The sequence below is a fragment of the Oryctolagus cuniculus genome, chromosome 20, assembly GCF_051225735.1.
Source record: "Oryctolagus cuniculus isolate XC-2025 breed Fujian yellow rabbit chromosome 20, ASM5122573v1, whole genome shotgun sequence".
NCBI lineage: Eukaryota > Metazoa > Chordata > Mammalia > Lagomorpha > Leporidae > Oryctolagus > Oryctolagus cuniculus.
The window spans coordinates 41,944,059-41,964,137 of record NC_142886.1 but is presented as its reverse complement, the minus strand read 5'-3'; the positions used below and the strand labels follow the sequence as shown (position 1 = coordinate 41,964,137).

General features: G+C 45.5%; 1 protein-coding gene, 1 non-coding gene and 1 pseudogene across 2 annotated transcripts in view; 2 read left to right on the top strand and 1 right to left on the bottom strand.

Annotated features, from left to right (window-relative positions):
* Nucleotides 1-889: 889 nt before the first annotated feature.
* The window catches only part of CPSF2 (cleavage and polyadenylation specific factor 2), a 33,950-nt gene continuing 14,760 nt past the window's right edge, over nt 890-20,079 (bottom strand). The window contains exons 8-16 of the mRNA XM_017349356.4: nt 19,585-19,772; nt 18,669-18,959; nt 11,242-11,342; nt 10,744-10,944; nt 8,811-8,963; nt 7,259-7,484; nt 6,344-6,643; nt 4,835-4,969; nt 890-4,102 (exon numbers count right to left, since the gene is read on the bottom strand). Of these exons, the coding sequence (XP_017204845.1) occupies nt 4,010-4,102; nt 4,835-4,969; nt 6,344-6,643; nt 7,259-7,484; nt 8,811-8,963; nt 10,744-10,944; nt 11,242-11,342; nt 18,669-18,959; nt 19,585-19,772 (1,688 nt within the window). The 3' untranslated portion in view covers nt 890-4,009. The remainder of the gene's footprint in view (nt 4,103-4,834; nt 4,970-6,343; nt 6,644-7,258; nt 7,485-8,810; nt 8,964-10,743; nt 10,945-11,241; nt 11,343-18,668; nt 18,960-19,584; nt 19,773-20,079) is intronic.
* On the top strand, nt 17,242-17,375 carry LOC127484685 (small nucleolar RNA SNORA70). The gene has a single exon (XR_007911850.1). It is a non-coding gene; the product is annotated as a small nucleolar RNA SNORA70 (small nucleolar RNA).
* LOC149120153 (large ribosomal subunit protein uL16-like) lies at nt 17,298-17,990 on the top strand (annotated as a pseudogene).

Below are 20,079 nucleotides of genomic sequence, written 5' to 3'. Positions count from 1 at the left end.
AAAAATAGAATTCGGAAAATATTTGAAGCAAGGGCAACACAGCACCCTTCCCACAGTGCTTTGAACTTTGAAGGACTTTGCTACTTCTAAATGATCAATTAGTACTTAAAAAAAAACCCCAAGCCGGCGCCGTGGCTCAATAGGCTAATCCTCCACCTTGCGGCGCCGGCACACCGGGTTCTAGTCCCGGTTGGGGCGCCGGATTCTGTCCCGGTTGCCCCTCTTCCAGGCCAGCTCTCTGCTATGGCCAGGGAGTGCAGTGGAGGATGGCCCAGGTGCTTGGGCCCTGCACCCCATGGGAGACCAGGAAAAGCACCTGGCTCCTGGCTCCTGCCAGGATCAGCGCGGTGCGCCGGCTGCAGCGGCGGCCATTGGAGGGTGAACCAACGGCAAAGGAAGACCTTTCTCTCTGTCTCTCTCTCTCACTGTCCACTCTGCCTGTCAAAAAAAAAAAAAAAAAAAAAAAAAAAAAAAACCCGTGTTAGAAAAAAAATACATATCATAAACTGGATATTAAGCATTATAGTCAACACAAGCTCAGAAAACAATGTAGTAAGCCCTCATAAATCCTTTGTATATCCGCTTGAGATGTTTACTCAGTATCAAAAACTGGAAAAAGATCCATGGAATCCATTAACAATTTCACAAAAAAAGGACACGCGTTTGGGTCTCAACTCCAGTGAAAACTCTCAAAGTTCTATTTTGCCCTTGGGCATCACATTTTGACTTCAAAAGAGCTAAATTAAAATGGGCCCTAGCAATGAGTGAAAAACGCCAACGGAAAACACACACACACACACACACACACACACACACAGAGCTGTGTGCAAATGTGGTGGTAGGGAGAGAAGAGAAATAGAAGCAGGAAAAGCAAATTGGATAGCTTCACTTCCAGCAAAGTCCAGGGCTTTCATATTTATTTTTTAATTTTGGGTATTTTCCCATAAACACAGCTGAAACAGATAACAGATAAACGATAAGCAAAAGAAGAGGTGGGGGTGGGGGAGCGATATTCCCAAGTGGGCATCTCCGAAGGCCCTGCTGCATCTTCATTTCCACGTTAATGCCACTCACCCCATCGTCACCCCTGGAACAGACTCTCGGTCACATCACTGAACCACTAACACTGTCGGCATCCTTTGTCTTGAGCGATATCAGTTAACTGATATTTGGAAGGACGGTAACCTTGGGATAAAACTAGAACCTTACAGCCAAAGGCAACTGCAGGGGACGTCTCCTCTTTCCCCTCCCACCTCTCCTGTCTATGGGATGAGATATCAGTCTGTCTCAGCCCGTGAGTACCCTCAGCGTGGCTACTCATCATTCTTAGATGAACTGAACTTACTGTGCTGGGTGAAGCGATCGGAAGCCACACAGCCAGCAGTGTAGACAACACTGGCTTCCCCGGGGCTCAGTCCCAGCCCAGCCCTGCCCTGAACCAGCCACGTGGCTCTCAGGCAAACCCTCTCCCTTTCACAGGCCCATTCGTTCAATGCCAAAGTCAGTGGCTGGAACCAGATGGTTTTTTAGCCCCTGTTAGCCATAACATTTTAAGATTTTAAGTCGTAAATCTTAACTTTTTGTTTTTTTTCCTATTAAATGTGAATGGGCCTTTTGGGAAGACATTGGTAAAACTCATGCAGAAATGCAAGGACCCCAAACAAGCTCAAGAGAAAACACAGTTGGGGAACTCTCACTTCCTGATTTCAAAGGCTTTACCACTACAAAGTAGTCAAGACAGTGTGGTACTACGACAGAGATACGGATCCATGAGGAGAACGAGAGCCCAGGAGCAAACTCGCACATTTATGGAGAACAATTCTCAACAAGGGCGGCAAGACAATTCCTTGAAGAAGCACTCCTCACAACAAACGGTGCTGGGATAACTGGGTATCCACACACGAAAGAATGAAGTTGGACCCTGCCCTTAGGTAAAACTCTAAGACTCATAGAAAAAAGTATAAATCGCCATGACTCTCAGTGAGGCGACGGTCGTGATGGGTATGGTGTTCCTTTCTGTGGGATGATGAGGTTCTGGCATTAGACAGCGGCGATGGTTGCACAACTCTGTGTACACCAATGCCAGCCAACTGTACACTATGTGAATTGTATCTCAAAGTAAAAAAAAAAAAAAAAAAAAAAAAAGAGGCAAATGGCTCTCCTCAGAAAATTGACTTCCTCTCTTTCAGGCCACCTACTGGGTCATGACCCCAATATTTGACATTTATAATCCTGATGCAACAAATAATAATTTATTTTTAATCAAATTATTTGCAGATGCTAATAGTCCAAGTTGTATTTATTCTTCTAACTAATAAAGGTCTAGAAATTTCTCCGAGTTCCTGATTTATCTCAGTCACTTATGTATTTTTCCTAAGTAACTGAGGCTAAACAAGTCCTAGAAATTTTAGTAAACTTGCCAATTGGAAACAGGTAAAAGTATTGCTCTTTCAATGACATTATTTAACACAGTCATCTTCAAGCAGTACTTCAAAATTTAACACCTGTTCATAGGACAATAAAAAGGCTAGCCAAGAGACACTTTTTGAAGAACAGTATTATGATGTGAGATGTATGATTAGATGCTTTAAACCATGAAACAAATGCAGAGCTTCTCTCCCTGGATATAAACAGTATTATAGGCTCACCTGATTCAGCAATAAGAGTTTTTTTTAAGTGACAAATTTTTAATGCACTAAAAAGAAACCATACTCTCTATTCATCATCAACATTGTTTTGTGCATCTGGTTTTCTGTATCAGAAGGCTGGAACCCTGCATTAGCATTATACTCTACACTAAGCATTTGAAATAGTGACATATTAATTCTAATCTGACACCAGCTGGTATGATGTACACAGCCCCATAAAGTTAGGCAAGACCAGTCACTGCTGCTAACAACACAGAGCGTGAAGAGCAGGGTTACGTCATTTAGAAATAAGCATGAAAGTCTGCCGTGATTAAACTGCTTCCTACAAAGGAAAGCATCATGAGATGACAATAGGGTGACCCAGTTTTCGCACTGCTTAGGTTTCGGTGAAAACTGCAGGTTTTCGGTTTTCACTCGAGAAACAGTGGTTTATAGTTCACCAGGAAAGTCAGCAACACAGAAAGGAAGTCCTTTTCCAACTCACTATGAGCGTTATTCTGAGTAACGTGTGTAAAATCCAGCCGCTACTCGGGTAACCCTGGGAGAGAGCAAGCCAAAGATGGAAGCATCTACGCTTCGTAGTTCAGGTACACCACCACCTTACAAAAGTGAGGTGCAACATTTGTTTCCTTGAAACAGAGCACTGAGCAGTCTCACACCAGGCAGGTATTTTGAATTATGTATTACATATGCATAGCCAAACAAGAGTGTTGTAATTCAAACTGAGTGACAAGATCTTGATGAAACAAGAAATGGGAGAAGTAAAAATTGATTTCTACACAAAATGTGTACAACCTCACGTGAGAGTAAATGACCGGAAATACAGAGACTCCATGTGCAAAGCCTGCATCTCGGAATTCAGAGTTGTAACATAGATTCTGTGTTTTCTAAATGCCTAAGCTTCAAAAAACTGTTTTATCAGTTTTGGTGTTTTTTTTTTCTTTTTCTTTTTCTGTAGCACATCTTTTATAAGTAAGTCTCACTTTTCATTCCAGAAGATACAAGAAACAGTTCGCAAGAATTCATGCAAACGTGTTTCTCTAAGGCCATGAACTGGTTGGCTAAGCTGCATTGTTTTATTCAAGTAAAATACCCTTCCAGATAAGGGAGGTGTGCGGGAAGCTGTCGCCTTCGGTTCTCGGACCTGTCCAGGACTTCAGCGCTCTGAAAGCCGAAAGGGAGAGTGCCCCGCTGAGCATTAACAAAGTGAGCTCTATTTACATTTTTGAAAAAATTTAATCCGCGTTCCGTTTTCCTGGCAGATTCTCTCCGTACGTCACAAAACAAAGCAGCCACAGCTTGGAGTAGACAGAAGCCTTTCTCTGGGGAAGGCCAGGCAGACGCTTCTCGGCACACGTCCTTCACACGATGGCGTACTGTTCGTACAAAAGGTCTCTTATCCTATAGAAGTCTTGACAAAGGCAGCCTTCTAGTCCAATGCGTCCAGTTTCCGTCTACAAAGTTTATGAAAAAAGTTATTTAGTACATTTCCTATTCATTAACCCAGAGACACAATAATCCAAGTACACCTAGCGGCTGGCTTCATGACTGGTCAGGAAACAGGCCGCTCTGATTCACAGTATTCAAGTCATGAATTTTTTTTTTTTTTTTTTTTTTGACAGGCAGAGTGGACAGTGAGATAGAGAGACAGAGAGAGAAAGGTCTTCCTTTTGCCGTTGGTTCACCCTCCAATGGCCGCCGCTGCAGCCGGCGCACCGCGCTGATCCGATGGCAGGAGCCAGGATCCAGGTGCTTTTCCTGGTCTCCCATGGGGTGCAGGGCCCAAGCACTTGGGCCATCCTCCACTGCACTCCCTGGCCATAGCAGAGAGCTGGTCTGGAAGAGGGGCAACCGGGACAGAATCCGGCGCCCCGACCGGGACTAGAACCCGGTGTGCCGGCGCCGCAAGGTGGAGGATTAGCCTATTGAGCCACGGCGCCGGCCTTCAAGTCATGAATTTTACAGAGAAAGAAGAAACGCCAGGAATCAAATAAGAAAAATTATCACAAAATTGTGTATCACCTCAAAGTCATTTTTATAAGCCTTTTCAAAGTCATCATGATAAATATAAATGACTGATCTTCAGTTTTATAAAAGTATCCATCGATGATTATGGAATTCAAAATGAGAAAACATCAGAAGCACCTGATCAATTCAGCCCTTATCAAAATTAAAAACAAACTTACTCTTCGGACTGCTACTTGGTTGTTGCAAACAAGTACACCTCCGACAAACTCCGCTTGAATTCCCTCCCGTAAAAGGACTTGCTTGAAGTCTGAGAGCCTTGGTTCATTCATGAAAACTGACTGATGTCCTGGAACCTTGGGTAAGGCCAAAGAGGAAGGAGCAAGTTCAACTAAAACATCAGACACACAGTTGTGCCAAAAGCAGTCTGTGTCTCCCCGAGGCCCTCTGACAGATCATTTCGAGACTGTACATCGATTCCGGGCAGCTATCTGATGCTACCTCATTATTTAGCACTACAAAGCTCTTCCCATTTTGGGAAAGTTTTGCAATCACTGCCATCAGTCATGCCTCCCAACAGCAGAGGACTGAGGTGATGGGAGGGGCTCCACTCCCCCACTTGCCTGAGGGTCCAGGAGTGCCAGCAGGCAGCACTGACCCGAGCACTCCTCCCAGGCCCCAGCTTGTGCTCACGCAAGGCGAATTCTCTGTGGGCTCTGTCCTCCCTCAGAGGGAACGCCACGAAAGCCACATCTTTCAGAATCAGAAGGGCAAGTGGTCCTTGCGAACTCTCCTGCTTTGAAACGGCTTTGAAGAGCGCTAGCTTCTGCACACAAAGAAAACACCCTCTAATTCCTCCTCCCAGTTTCAAGAGCAGCACTCAAAGAAGCTCTCTGTTCTCTCAATTCTACAGCAGGGCTAAAGGCATCACTTGTCATGCATGCGGGACTTGGAGCTTTAATACCGTTCTGAGTTTAAGTACCTAGAATCTTCCCTAATTAAATAGATAACTCTTGAAAACAGGTAAATACTAGGCGAGGATTACAGCTATACTTACTAAGTGATCTGAACTGAATTGAAAACACACAAAACGGAGTGCCAGAGTATGATGCTCTGGGAAACAACCCTGGCAAAGGGCAGTCCTACACCTGGCAGACTGCGTAATTCACAAGTTCATACTAGGGGCCGGCATTGTGATGTAGCAAGTAAAGTCGCCACCTGCGATGCCAGCATCCTAAACGGGTGCTGGTTCAAGTCCCGGCTGCTCCACATCTGCTCCAGCTCCATGCTAACGTGCCTGGGAAAGCAGCGGAGGATGCTCTAAGTGTTTGGGCCCCTCCCACACGGGAGACCCAGATGAAGCTCCCGGCTCCTGGCTTCGACCTGACTCAGTGCCGGCCGCTGCGGCCATCTGTGCAGTGAACCAGTGGGTGGAAGCTCTCTCTGTCTCTCCCTCTCTCTCACTTTCAAACAAAATAATAAATCTTAAAAAAAAAAAAAAGTTCATACTAAAGACTCACCAAATGTTTCCTGTAAAATGTCGTCATTCCTTTGCCATATAGAACTCACACACGTGTGCGTGCGCGCACACACACACACACACACACGTCTTGAGTAATGTTCTCTAAAACCCAGTGGGCCCACATGTGCCACATACTCTGAGAGGTTAAACACAGGCCGCGACACCAGCGCCACGCGAGTGAGGAAGGGCAGGGCAGCCTGTTCTCTACCTCGTGCGGCGGCAGGGGCTCCAAAGTGGGGATGATCTCACTCTCCTCCCCCGCCTCCTTCTCGTCATCCCCGAACAGGCTCTTCATGGCCTTCTGCTGCGCGATCACGCTCGAGTCGGAAGGGGCGTCCACCTGCATCTCAGCGTCCTCTCCGTCGTCCTTCAGCTCCCCTTCTTCCAAAATAACTCCCGTGTCCACCTTGGAGACTCTCATGTCCAGCACACCGTCTATCCAGGCCAACTCCGCGTCTTTGGCCTTACAAAACTGAAGGGAGCTGACGAGGGAGTCTTTTAACCTCACCTGGACAGGCAAAGAGGAGAGGGAAGAGAAATCCAGAGTACAAGTTAACGAGTTAAATACAAACCACTATTATCATTCCCTGACGCCTGCGGGTCTTCCACCTGATGCCACGCGATGGGCACTGATCCAACAGGACCTTAGGGCTACTCTGCTTCCCTGACTGCACCTCGGAATCAGGTTTGGTTTACTTTCACAAATGACAATGCCAAGGCCTCACCTCCAGTGTGGGTGGTATAACAGGCGCACGGAGTCCCTGCGACCCCCAGAGCTCCCCAGACGATTCCGAGAGACACGCGAGTCTCGCCCTCCGGCGCTCCGTGGCCTCCTGCCCCTTCTGGAACACTCCCTGCAGTCTCCCACCGCTGTACTCTGGCCCGCTGCTTCCTCCTGCTTCTGCCCAGAATACTGTTTCCCGCTGGTAAGTAGAGCCCCCTTCTAGATCCGGACGTCACTGCTGCCTTAAGCGGAACCATCCCCCACCGCCGGGTAAGAGTCCGTCTCTCTGGACTACTCTCGTTTCCTGCGCCTGGCTCCGTCTGCCGTAGTCAGGAGCAGAACCCTGCTGTCTGTGGGTTTTTCTGAAACGTCTGAATTCTGGCCCTCAGCCACACTCACCTGGTAGATGTGTGTCTCACTGGTGGCATCCACGGTTTCATGGAGCTTCGGCATGTACACTTTGATGTCCTTCCCGCCAAACGCGCGGCAGCACTCGGCCAGGTCCTGGCTGGCCTCCGGGGGCCCATGGACGATGATGAGCTGCCGGGGCTTCATCTGGTTAATGATTTTCTTGATGGAATCCCCGTCAGAGCGGCCTTCGTAGTCTATGTAGGTGACTCTGGCTCTGTAATCAGACACGGTGACTTTTCTGACAGACTAGTTCTAAAACTGTGCTTTTAATGGCTTTTGTCATCAGGAAATGCATATAATAAATAAAAAGAAGATTTAAGAAATGCATGCATGTTTTGTTAATATGTATTAGTTAGATCTTGGCTATACCCAAGAATATATGTAAACAACAATATCGGAAAAATAAACTCATTGTGCTGAGACTTCAAGAAACACTCCCTGGGCAGGCGTGTTTGTGGTGTAGCAGGTAAAGCCACTCCCTGCGATGCAGGCATCCCATATGGGCACTGGTTCAAGTCCCCGCTGCTCCACTTCCAGTCCAGCTCCCTGCTAATGGCCTGGGAAGGCAGCAGAGGATGGTTCAAATGCACCCACATGGCAGATCTGGGAAAAAGCTCCTAGCTCCTGGCTCTGGCCTGGTCCAGCCCCGGCCGCTGTGGCCACTTGGGGAGTGAACCAGTGGATGGAAGATCTTTCTCTGTAACTCTGCCTTTCAAATAAGTAAAATAAATCTTAAAAAAGTGATCATTCACTGGTGTCATTAACAGTACTAAAAAGAAAGGGTCAGAAAGATTTCTTAACTACTTCAGATTACAATGTTATTTTTTAGACATTAGGGCACTAGACAAGTTTGAGTCAATGAGTATATTTTTTGAAACAAGCAGGTACTCACACAGATTAAAACTTTGAGGAGTCAGCGCTGTGGCACAGCAGGCTAAAGCCCTGGCTTGCAGCACTGGCATCCCATTTGGGCACCAGTTCAAGTCCCAGCTGCTCTAACTTCGATCCAGCTCTCTGCTGTAGCCTGGGAAAGCAGCAGAGCATGGCCCAAGTCCTTGGGCCCCTACACCCACGTGGGAGACCTGGAAGAAGCTCCTGGCTCTGGATTGGCTCAGCTCCCACCGATGTGGCCATTTAGGGAGTGAACCAGTGGATGGAAGATCTCTCTCTCTCTCTATGTGTCTCTACCTCTCTCTGTAACTCTTTCAAATAATAATTTAAAAAAAAAAAAACCTTTGAGTTACACTACTTTCACTTGCCACCAGACTTACAAAAAAGGCCAGAAATAATATTTCTTCATTTTAGTACATAATTTAATGTTTAACCCCTTCAACCACCAATTTAATTACTCTCACATTCAAATATCATCAACAAAGAGAAAATACTACCATATTTCACAAAATAGAAATTGGGTTTTAAAAGCACAAATTTACTATGAGAGAATCAAAAATTTTACTTTTCAAACAATATAAATTATATAACTCAAGTGCTTGCAATGTTTTCTTGTAATTTGTTTTCAAAATACCCCAGAAGTACTCACTTTATTTCAATGGACTCTGTTGTGGAAATACACTTAGTAGGAACATCAGACAAGTCCTGATCCATGGGTTCGTCTCCATTTGTCAGACCAGATTCTAATTTGCTTTTCTCTTCCTCAGTAGCTTGAAGTTCTGGCACTAAGAAATCCTCTGGTCTAAATAATAAGTCTCTAATTAGAAGTAGTAAAAAAGCAAGCTAATATTACATAATATTTCTAACTAACTAGTAGGTGGCATAATTTTCAAGACTCTTCATGTATTTCAAGATTTAAGTATGCATTTGATCCAAAGCCAAAGCAGTTTCATAACATCAGTGATCAGATGATTGTGTGGCCTGCGTTCTGCGTAGCCTGAAAGAGTGCTCCTCGGCATACAGCCTGCGCACTAATGAAAGGCTCCCCCAGGTCACTGGGGACCCGAGTGGCTCTCACGGAACTGCGCACACTGGCCCCGCGTTCATCTCAACAATTCCTCTTCTCGATTCCTATGGCTTCCTCTGCCAAATCTCACTACTTAAGAACTCGATTCCTTTGATGTCCATAAGACCCCCACTGATTTCCGTCCCACCCAGAGAAAGCAGATGACTTCACCTGCACGACCGCGAGCAGGCTGACTGCCGCGTCACCGGCCCCTCCTGACCCTTCATCCTTATTTCAGTGCACAGTTAGCAGAGCTAACTTCCCACTCCCACTTCCAGTATCAGAGAGAGTTCTGATCCCAACTTTGAAAAGAAGCGTTAAACACTGCCGTGCTGTGAAGTGTCCACGTCCCACTCCCAGATCTGCTCAGACTCCTCTCCGGGACCCCAGCACCCAGATGGCTAAGGCAGCTTCTCAGCCCCTGAAGTCCAGGGTCTCCAGCTGTCATTCTCATGTCAGTAACAGCAGCAACCTCGTACACTTACCAGCTACCATGCCAAGTGCTTAAAAATACAACCTCACCGCATTCTTATCCCCATGTTTCAAATACACTCACGACAAGCACACTCACCAACGCTGCCCAAGTTGTTGGGCTGTACAGCGTGGTCTCAAAGGGCCAAGCAGACAGTGGAATTTTTCTAATTAAACCCAAGAGTAACCTGTGTCCACTCTATGCTGACGTAGCAATCTGGAAATACAACGGAAGTACAGAGAGGGACCTGACTGTGTTTAGGGGTTTGCAAGGCCAGATTCAGCTGCCTGGAAGCCTGGGACGGGAAGGTTGGACAGGGCCGAAGGAAAAACTTGGGCAAAGGCATGGCACGAAGGAAAACAAGCAGCAGGAAACGGAGGGGGCTGGAACCAACAGCGAGGACCATGATGGACAGAGAAACGCAAGCGAGAAGCCAGAGTGAGAAATCACTGCCATTATGCTGTGACGTGTGACGCTGGGGAAGCAAGAGGAACGCTGAAGGTTTTACACAGCAGGGTGGTTTTCAAATGAGGAACCAGAACACGCGATTTCAGTTGTTTTTCTAACGGTGGGTGTAGATTCTGTAAACTTCCCATAGTTCCACACGTGCTGCGTATTTCTCTTGTAACTAAAACACGCGTGTCATAGGGGACCCATGACCTGTTTCCCAGACTGACTGCGATCACCAACCACCAAAAGTCCCCTCTAACCCTGGGTCTTCCTCCCGGCCACGCCCCTTGTTGCTCTTTGTTAAGTCACGAAGAGTGGGGGGAGAGTGGGAGGAGAGGTCTCGGTCATCTTTTTAAACCTTTCACACAACTAAGTAATAAAACCACCAGTTTCCCCTTAATATTGACTCTCCAGATGTTCTACAACCTTTCTACTTTTACATTTCAAACCAGAAGGCTTCTCTAGGTTTCAAGCCATGGTACTCAGAAATCGACAGAGCACACAGTAACCAGAAAGAGCAGAGTCGCAAAGCTGCAAGGACACCACAGCCAGCACTTCATCGGTGAGAAAGAAAAGCCGGCTGTGCTCACGTACTTGATAATTTCGCCATACTCATCCCACTTAATTCTCTCCTCGGGAGCAGGGAACATGGGGTAGGACTTCTTTGCCTGTTTGAAGAAACTTCCTTTCCGACTGCCCTCCCCCTTCATCATCAGGTCGTGCTTCATCTTGTGAGCCGACGGCTGGTCGATGTCCTCCTCCACGTCACTCTCGTCACTGGAGTCTATGTCCGCCCTAGGGGGATCGCGGAGTCCCAAAGAGACATCGAGGTCAGATTTACGACGTCACTACTCAACAGTAGCTCCTCTTGTAACACATTCAATATTATCAGACTGATATTTTGTAAAACACGAACTCCCAGGTAGTAAAATATTAATATTAATACTGAAAGGACTTGGTATTCTAGCCATTTGCAAAATGTAACAAAAGTAATGTAGGTCCTAAGAATACCCAAGTGTCTTCCACTGAGGATTTAAGTCAGAAGTGCGCCCACGGCAGGTTACATACACTCGTCATTTGGCGATAACTCACTCTTTGGATTGCTCAAGCTTTTTAGCAGCTTCCTTCTTTAGTTTCTCTTTCTCCAAGTATTCTTCAAGTTCTTTCCCTTCAAGCTTCACGCGTTTCCGCAACTGCAGAGAGCAGCAGACACGGAGGGATTACGGCGTGGAGTATGAGACACATCACGTCTCCACACAGATTTGTTATCTTCAAACAAAATCCCCTCGGAAATTGATCACGTTTCCACTACATGCAATTACAGATCTTATTTAGATTAGTGCTAAAACTGAGCTTCACATACCCTGGATGGTTTTAACTTTCATAAAACTGTTTGAAAAACACCAATCAATCAGGAGAAGGAGGTACAGATAATTATTTTTACAAGTTGTAGTAGGTGAGGTTACATGACGTAAAACCCAAAGCCATAATGGGAAAGATAATAAATGTGGCAACATGAAAAAATAAAATCTCCCATTGACATTCCAAGTCTTGTGAAATTAAAACAAATGAAGAAAAATATTTGCAGTACTATGACCATCAGAAGTTGGTTTTTCCTATGAGCTCTTCCAAATTAGTTAAGAAATGGATGATCAACATATCAAAAGGGAAAAAATAGAGAAGTGCAATTTACAAAAAAGGAAAATAACCAATAACCATAAAAAGATATATACTTTTACTAATGATTTTTTTAAAGATTTATTTATTTGAAAGAGTTACAGAGAGGGAAGAAGAGACAGAGAGAGAAAGAAAAAGAGAGAGAGAGAGAGTGTGTCTTCCATCCTCTGGTTCACTCCCCAAATGGCTGCAACAGCCAGGGCTGAGCCAGTCCAAAAGCCAGAAGCCAGGAGCTTCTTCCAGGTCTCCCACATGGGTGCAGGAGCCCAAGCACTTGGGCTCTCTTCTATTACTATCCCAGGTCATAACAGAGAGTGGGATCAGAAGGGGAATAGCAGGGACTTGAACCAGTGCCCATATGGGATGCCAGCACTTTAGGTGGTGGCTTTACCTACTATGCCGCTAATGATTTTTTAAAAATGCAAAATACAAAAAATGAAACACATCTCTTAAAATGTACAAATCAGAAACGCTAATTGCTATATGGGAAAAGGATAGTTTTATCCACTGCCTTGGAAAATTAGCAGAAGGCAATTTGTTAACATTTAAAAACAAAAATGTGGAGCCAGCGCTGGGGCATAGTGGGTAAACCCACCAACTACAACAGCAGCATTGCATATGGGCGTTGGTTCGTGTTTGGACTGCTCTACTTCCAATCTAGCTCCCGGCTGACGGCCTGGGAAAAGCAGCAGAAGACGGGCCAAGTGTTTGGGCTCCTTCCACCCATGCGCAGACCCAGATGAAGCTGCCAGCTTCTGGCTTTGGCCCGGCCAAGTCCTGGCTGTTGCAGTCATCTAAGAAGTGGACCAGAGGATGCAAGCTTTTCTCTCTGCCTCTCCCTCTCTTTCTATAACTCTCTCAAATAAATAAATCTTAAAAAAAAATTTCAAATGACAAGATGTTTCAATGAATTTTTTTAAGATTTTACTTATTAGAGAGGCAGAGTTACAGTTAGAGGTCTTTCTTTCTTTCTTTTTTAAAGATTTATTTAATAATTTGAAAGGCTGAGTTACAGAAAGGTAGAGAGAGAGAGGTCTTCCATCCTGCCAGTTCACCCCCCAACTGGCTGCATGGCTGAAGGTGTGCCAATCCAAAGCCAGGAGCCCGGAGCTTCTTCAGGTCCCCCTTGTGGGTTCAGGGGCCCAAGACTTGGGCCATCTTCTACTGCTTTCCCAGGCCATAGCAGAGAGCTGCATAGGAAGTGGAGCAGCCGGGACTCGAACTGGTGCCCATAAGGGATGCCAGTACTGCAGGTGCCACAGTGCCAGCCCCAGAGAGATGTCTTTCTTCTGCTGGTTCACTTCCCAAATGGCTGCAATGGCTGGCGGTAGGCAGATCTGAAGCCAGGAGCTTCTTCTGGGTTTCCCACATTGGGGTAGGGGCTCAAGTACTTGGGCCATCTTCCACTGCTTTTCCCAAACCATTAGCAAAGAGCTGGATCAGAAGAGGAGTAGCCAGGACATGAACTGGTGTCCATAGAGGATGCTGGCGCCCCTACCCTACCTACTATGCCACAGTGCCAGCCCCTCAATGAATTTTAATATAACAGAATACAAATAATGTATTGGTATAGCTTTCAAGTCCAGATTATAATCAACTTTTTTTTTTTTTTAATTTGACGGGCAGAGTTAGACAGTGAGAGAGACAGAGAGAAAGGTCTTCCTTCCATTGGTTCACGCCCAAATGGTCGCCACGGCCGGCATGCTGCACTGATCCGAAGCCAGGAGCCAGGTGCTTCCTCCTGGTCTCCCATGTGGGTGCAGGGCCCAAGCACCTGGGCCATCCTCCACTGCCTTCCCAGGCCACAGCAGAGAGCTGGACTGGAAGAGGAGCAACCGGGACTAGAACCCAGCGCCCACATGGGATGCTGGCACCGCAGGCGGAGGATTAACCAAGTGAGCCACAGCGCCAGCCCCTATAATCAACTTTTAAGAAATTAACTTTTGGGGGCCAGTGTTGTGCTGAAGAAGGTAAAGCCACCACCTGCAATCCTAGCATCCCCTACGGGCGCCGGTTTGAGTCCCAGACACTCCACTTCCGATCCAGCTCTCTGTTAATGCGCCTGGGAAAAGCAGCCCCTGCACCCACGTTAGAGACAGGGAAGAAGCTCTTGGCTCCTGCCTTTGGTCTGGCCCAGCCCTGGCCATTGCAGCCAGATGGGGAGGGAGCCAGCAGATAAGATTTCTTTATCTCTGTAACTATGTCTTTCAAATAAATAAAATAAATCTTTAAAAAAACACTTAATTTTGAGTCTTAATATAGTATCAAAGAAGAATATCTATGGAAAGATTACTTAAGTATTTTTCTCTGCCCTGGAATACAGTGTGTGGGGCTGGATTTTCCTCATATATTTTAACCAAAACAGCATGTTGCAGGAGACTAAATGCAGAAGCAGATGTGAGAATCTATTCCATTGAGTTAAATATTAGAGATTTGCAAAACATAATACCACACCTCCCACTATTTTTTGTTTGGGGAAATATTTTTTGTAAAAATATATTAATGTTAACTTGTGTGGTTATATTATTTTTACATTTATTATGCATTATTATAGAACATTGTGCGTCGGTTGTTTGGAAAATACTTGTTCATCAGGTTAGACAGAACTTACAAATGTTGACGGTATGTAAAAAAATCACATCTGCAGATATCACCTCCAATCTCATCAGAAGTCATTTAAGCTGTCAATTTTAGTGATGGGTATAGATTTCCCAAAATTCTAATTTTCACTTGAACATTAAAATTTTATGAGGTTTATGCAACAAATGTTGTCAACCATTTTCCTTAAGAGTGACAGGTTCAATTTATTAATTTTCAGGAAATGTCTACCAAACAGCCAAGTCTGTATAACCATGTCATTATTTCAAGTAGAAATGGTGTTCCAAGAAAAAAGTAGCTATCCAACTTACTATTCCAACAACTCTACCAGTGTTCTAATTGGAGCCAGTCATTGTACTTTACCACACAACATAAGCGCTTCATGCATACTTTCCATCTTCTCAAATTACTTATAAAGGGGCCAACCTCGTGGCATACTGGGTTAAGCCTGCGATGCTGGCATCCTCTATGAATGCCGGTTTGAGTCATGGCTGTTCCACTTCTGCACTTGTTCACTGCTAATGCACCTAGCAAACCAGTGGAAGATGGCCAGCCCAGGTGGTTAGACCCCTGCACCCACACGAAAGACCCAGATGAAGTTCCTTGTTCCTAGCTTTGGCCTGGCCCAGCCCTGGCTGTTGCAGCCATTTGGAGAGTGAGCCAACGAATGGAAGATCTCTCTCTCTCTCTCCCTCTCTTTGTAACTCTGCCTTTCAAATAAATAAACGGATCTTTAAAAAGTATTTTTAATAAAAAGTTTTAGGTAATATTAATGACTTTTACTGCCTTGACAAAGACATTCTCAGGTCACACTGGCTTTTTTTTTTTTTTTTTTTTTTTTTTTTTGCAATACTTTGGTATGCTTGCTCTGAATCCTTGCTCAACAATTCTGTTATTTATAGTAAATACATTACAGATGTTGGTTACTAGTATTATGCTTTCCTTTTTATTTTATTTTATTTTTACTTATTTGAAAGACAGTTTAGAGAGGTAGAGATGAAGAAAGAGAGAGAGAGGTCCTCCATCAACTGGTTCACTCCTCAAATGACCACAATGGCTGGAACTGAGTTAATGTGAAGCCAGGAGCCAGGAGTTTCTTCTGGGTCTCCCACGTGGGTGCAGGGGCCCAAGGACTTGGGCCATCTTCCACTGCTATCCCAGGCCATAGCAGAGAGCTGGATCAGAAGTGGGGCAGCCGGGACCTGAACCGGTGCCCATATGGGATGCCAGCACTGCAGGGCAGGGCTTCAACTCGCTAAGCCACAGCGCCAACCCCAGTATTACATTAGTTACATTCCTCAAATACATCCTTACCACTCAGCTCTTAACAAACTAACTATTCCTGAACATGGCTGCCACCAAGACAAAATGAAGAGAAAGTACTCATTAAAACTGTGTACGGCTCTGGCAGCGACTAACCATTCCATTCCGGACCAACTGCAGTGCACTTTAAAATTAATGATGGAAAATGGACAGATGTGATGGGTCACTGAGTACATGCATCCCCTGGCTAACTGCCTTGCTCCTGGCACAGGAGAGAGAGATGGAAGCAAACGCAGAAGAGCCAGGTTAGGATACTTGGAGATGGAAAGATACGGAAATTCCTGTCTGACTACTTCTGTTGCTCAGCTAAGTTTGAGACATGGTCATGTGCCACAGATGAGGGCTGGGAGTGAGCGGAACATAATGTGAGGAGAAAGAAGCTGTGAAATTGGGGCTGGTGCTGTGGCACAGTGGGTAAAGCTGCCCCTGCAGTGCCGGCATCCCATATGGGCACCAGTTCAAGTCTCGGCTGCTCCACTTCCATCCAGCTCTCTGCTGTGGCCTGGGAAAGATGTAGAAGACGGCCCAAGTCCTTGGGCTCCTGCACCCACGTGGGAAGACCTGGTGGAAGCTCCTGGTTCCTGGCTCTGGGATTTGGATCGGCACAGCTCCAGCCATTGTGGCCAATTGAGGAGTGAACCAGAGGATGGAAGGCCTCTCCTCTCTCTGTGTAACTCTTTAAATAAATAAATAAATCTTAAAAAAAAAAAAAGAAGAAGAAGTATGAAATTGTGTACTGGAGGATGAGGAAGGGAACAGCCTACAGAATGTTGAGTGCTAGTGCCGAGATGCCAGGCCATGAATGTGAAGGAAACCTGTCCACTCTGTTACTCCAGTAACATAAAGCTGCTTGATACAGGCACAGATAAACAAATGCTTTGCTGGGTCAGTATAATAAATAGAAAGAAGGCTAAAGATGTTTGCAAAGTTACACTTAGGATGATAATTATAATGTTACTGACTATAAGCCAGAAGAATGCTGGACAGTAAAAAGTGAGGATCATGAACTCAAAGTCATGACGGCATCAAAGACTTCTGGCCCGGGGGTAACAGAGAAAGTCAGCCATGAGATCAGAACGGGACGCCTGGCCAGAGGTCTGGAGACTGTTCAATCCTAACAAGGGTCAGGGAAGGACAACAGGTGTGGACAGCATGGTAGTGGGAATGCATGCCTACGGTGCAGCAGAAAGAAAGATTAAGAAACAAGATGTGGGGGCTGGCGTTGTGGTGTTAGCTGTTGCCTACAATGCTGGCTACCCATGTGGGTGCTCCCAGCTGCTCCACTTCTGATCCAGGTCCCTGCTGTTGGCCTGGGAAAGCAGCGGAAGATGGTCCACGTGTTTGGCCCCCTGCACCCACGTGGGAGACCTGGATGAAGCTCCTGGCTTCCACCTGCTGCAGCGCTGGCTGCTGCAGCCATCTGGGACGTGAACCAGCAGATAGAGATCTTTCTCTCTCTGTCTCTCCCTCTCTCTCCATAACTCTTTCAAATGAATAAATCTTAAGAAAAAACCAGACAAACAACTTGAAGGGGGCCTGGTGTGCAGTGGCTGCAAACAGCAGGCTCCTTGGCAGCGTGTGCAGCCTACTGCTTGTTTAGGCTGCTCTGAGGGACCTTGAACACAGCCCTCTCAGTGGACATTCCTGCCTGATCCTGCGCTGTCCCTAATCTAGGATGCAGACAGGTATGTGCGGTGCTTCTGGAAAGCCCCGAGGCACAGTGACTAGAGTTCACACGGCCCAGTCATCACGTCCATCCGCACCAAGCTGCAGAACAAGCAACATGTGGTTGAGGCCCTGGGCAGGGCCAAGTTCATGTTTCCTGGCCACCAGAAGGCAAACAGTGCTGCGGCCTCTTCGTTCTTCTACTCCTGCCCCAGGCATTCTGACTCAACAGTTCTGTCCATGTCCTCAGATCCACAATCTCAAAGAAGTGGGGCTTTACCAAGTTTAATGTGGATGAATTTGAAGACAGGGTGGCTGAGAGTGGTTGTTCCCTGACAACTATGGAGTCAAATACATCCCCAACTGTGGTCCCTTAGACAGGTGGCAAACCCTTCACTCAGAAGGGTTTCCACTATCCCAACCTCTCTTTAATCATCAATAATAAACCCTGATTGCTGTTTAAAAAAAGAAAGAAGAAAGAAGGAAGGAAAGGAGGGAGGGAGGGAGGGAGGGAGGAATACTGGTGCTGTGACGCAGTGGGAAGCAGTGCCAGCATCCCTTAAGGACGCTGGTTCAAGTCTCAGCTGCTCCACTTCCCATCCAGCTCCCTGCTATGGCCTGGGAAAGCAGTACAAGATGGACCAAGTGCTTGGGCCCCTGCACCCTTGTGGGAGACCTGGAAGAGGCTCCTAGCTTCAGATCAGCCCAGTTCTGGCTGTTGCAGCCATTTGAGGAGTGAACCACCGATGGAAGACCTTTTTCTCTGTCTCTCCCTCTGTAAGTCTACCTCTCAAATAAACAAATAAAATCTTTAAAAAAGAAAAAGGGAGAGCTTAGCACCTGGTCAAGTTTGACATCGTGAACTGCAAAGGAAGGGAAACAGCAAGGAAGCTGCAATGCCCAAGGTCACCCCTCCCACTGCACCCCAAAGGACATCGGACGTGAAAAGGGAAGAAGGGCACCTAATCGCGCGGGCTGCTGGCAGACAGATTTCAACTAGGCAAAGAGCTCATACAGAATCCTCCAAGGGAAGACTGGGAATACAGTGTGCATACAGGGCCTCTGGATGGCACCCGGAGGTACCACGGAGAAGGTCAAGGATGAAAATTCCTGGTAAAGCTGCTCTGAAATCTGTTCCTTGGAGGCTCCCTACTGTTTCCCAATAAAAGTTCAAAACAAGTTCAGGTTTAATTTACTCTGTTAAGTAATGTATCCCCAAAATAATCTCAGGATAAAGTCTGCGTACAAGTGCTTACCTCTATTTCTGTAACTTTTTCAGAAGGATTGTCAATTAGGAAACGCGCTAAGGTGCCAGGAGTGGTTCTGTAAGTTAGAATGATTGAGTTCTTAGGGTCCTGACACCACTGAATAAAGAGATCCCTTGAGAATCCACACTCCAAGTCGGGCTGGCTGGCAAGCACAACTTTGGGGCTAGGAACTCGCGCCAAGTCAGAAAGACCATGGCATAAAGAAAGATGGCGAAACTGAAATGGATTATTTCTTTTGTCTTCAAAACATCTCATCAATTTGTCACTCATCCATTCTACCTAATATGAGGAGAAAAGATGACAATAATTAGAAAACAGCACAAGGACACCCCAGTGTATTATGCAACAGTCAAGGAATCCAGGCTGCACCCGCTTTAGTCCTTCCCCACCTAGCTCCTTACCTTTGTGCCGTTCTGACACGTACCTTCTCGGCTTCTCTCTGTCAGTTCGCCCACTCAAGTTCCCATCCCAATAAATCCAGTTTTACACATTTCACTTAGAAGTCACCTTAAATCTTTTAAGAAGGCAGTGTATACATTCTAAATGATTGCTACCCCTAGGGATAGCTGCCTTACTCAAAACAAAGTGAACAACACATTCTAACATTTTATCCTGTGAGTAGGTTCTATTTTTGTTCCCATTTACAAACTGAGACATTAGGAAGAAAAGCAACTTGCCCAATCTAACCACTTCATAGGGTACATACAGATTACATGAAATAATACATATAAAGTACATGAGACAGTACATGGCTAATGTTTAGTTACCATTGTTATTATTATTATTATTACTATCATTATCGGTCTCTCCAGTAGAAAAAAAAATCTGAACTAAGATACCATACTCCATAAGCCCAATCACTGTAGCAAACTTGTTTATAGCAAATGATAACATGAAGACAAACCTGGGACTTAGAAAACTCCACCACGTTATAACTGACATTATTTAGGAGTGCCAGTGAGTAAACACCCAAGCCTGCGTCTTTAGTTCTCCAAATCTGATCAAGGAGCTGAGCAAGCTCCAAAACCCGGCCTGCAGTATCCACTGCTATTAACACATTTCCATCACCTCGCAGCGTTTCCAGGACATTCGCTACAAAAGAAGATGGTAAAATCCTATGGAACACAACACTTGGCTAAAGAATTAAAGACAACTTTATCTCCCACTTCATACTATAAAAACCACAATTTATAAATAAGCAATTACTAGGCCAGCTACAGAATAAAGAATTTTGTTGAGGTTATTATAATTACATTTCCCTCTGTTAAATATACCCCCATAGGAATAAAAAAACGTTATTGATTCAATTTTTTTCCATTAAAAATTATACATCAGTAGTTTCTAACCTTTTCACATATATGTAGAAAGTTTCATTTGTATCACCAGGAAAATTAAATGA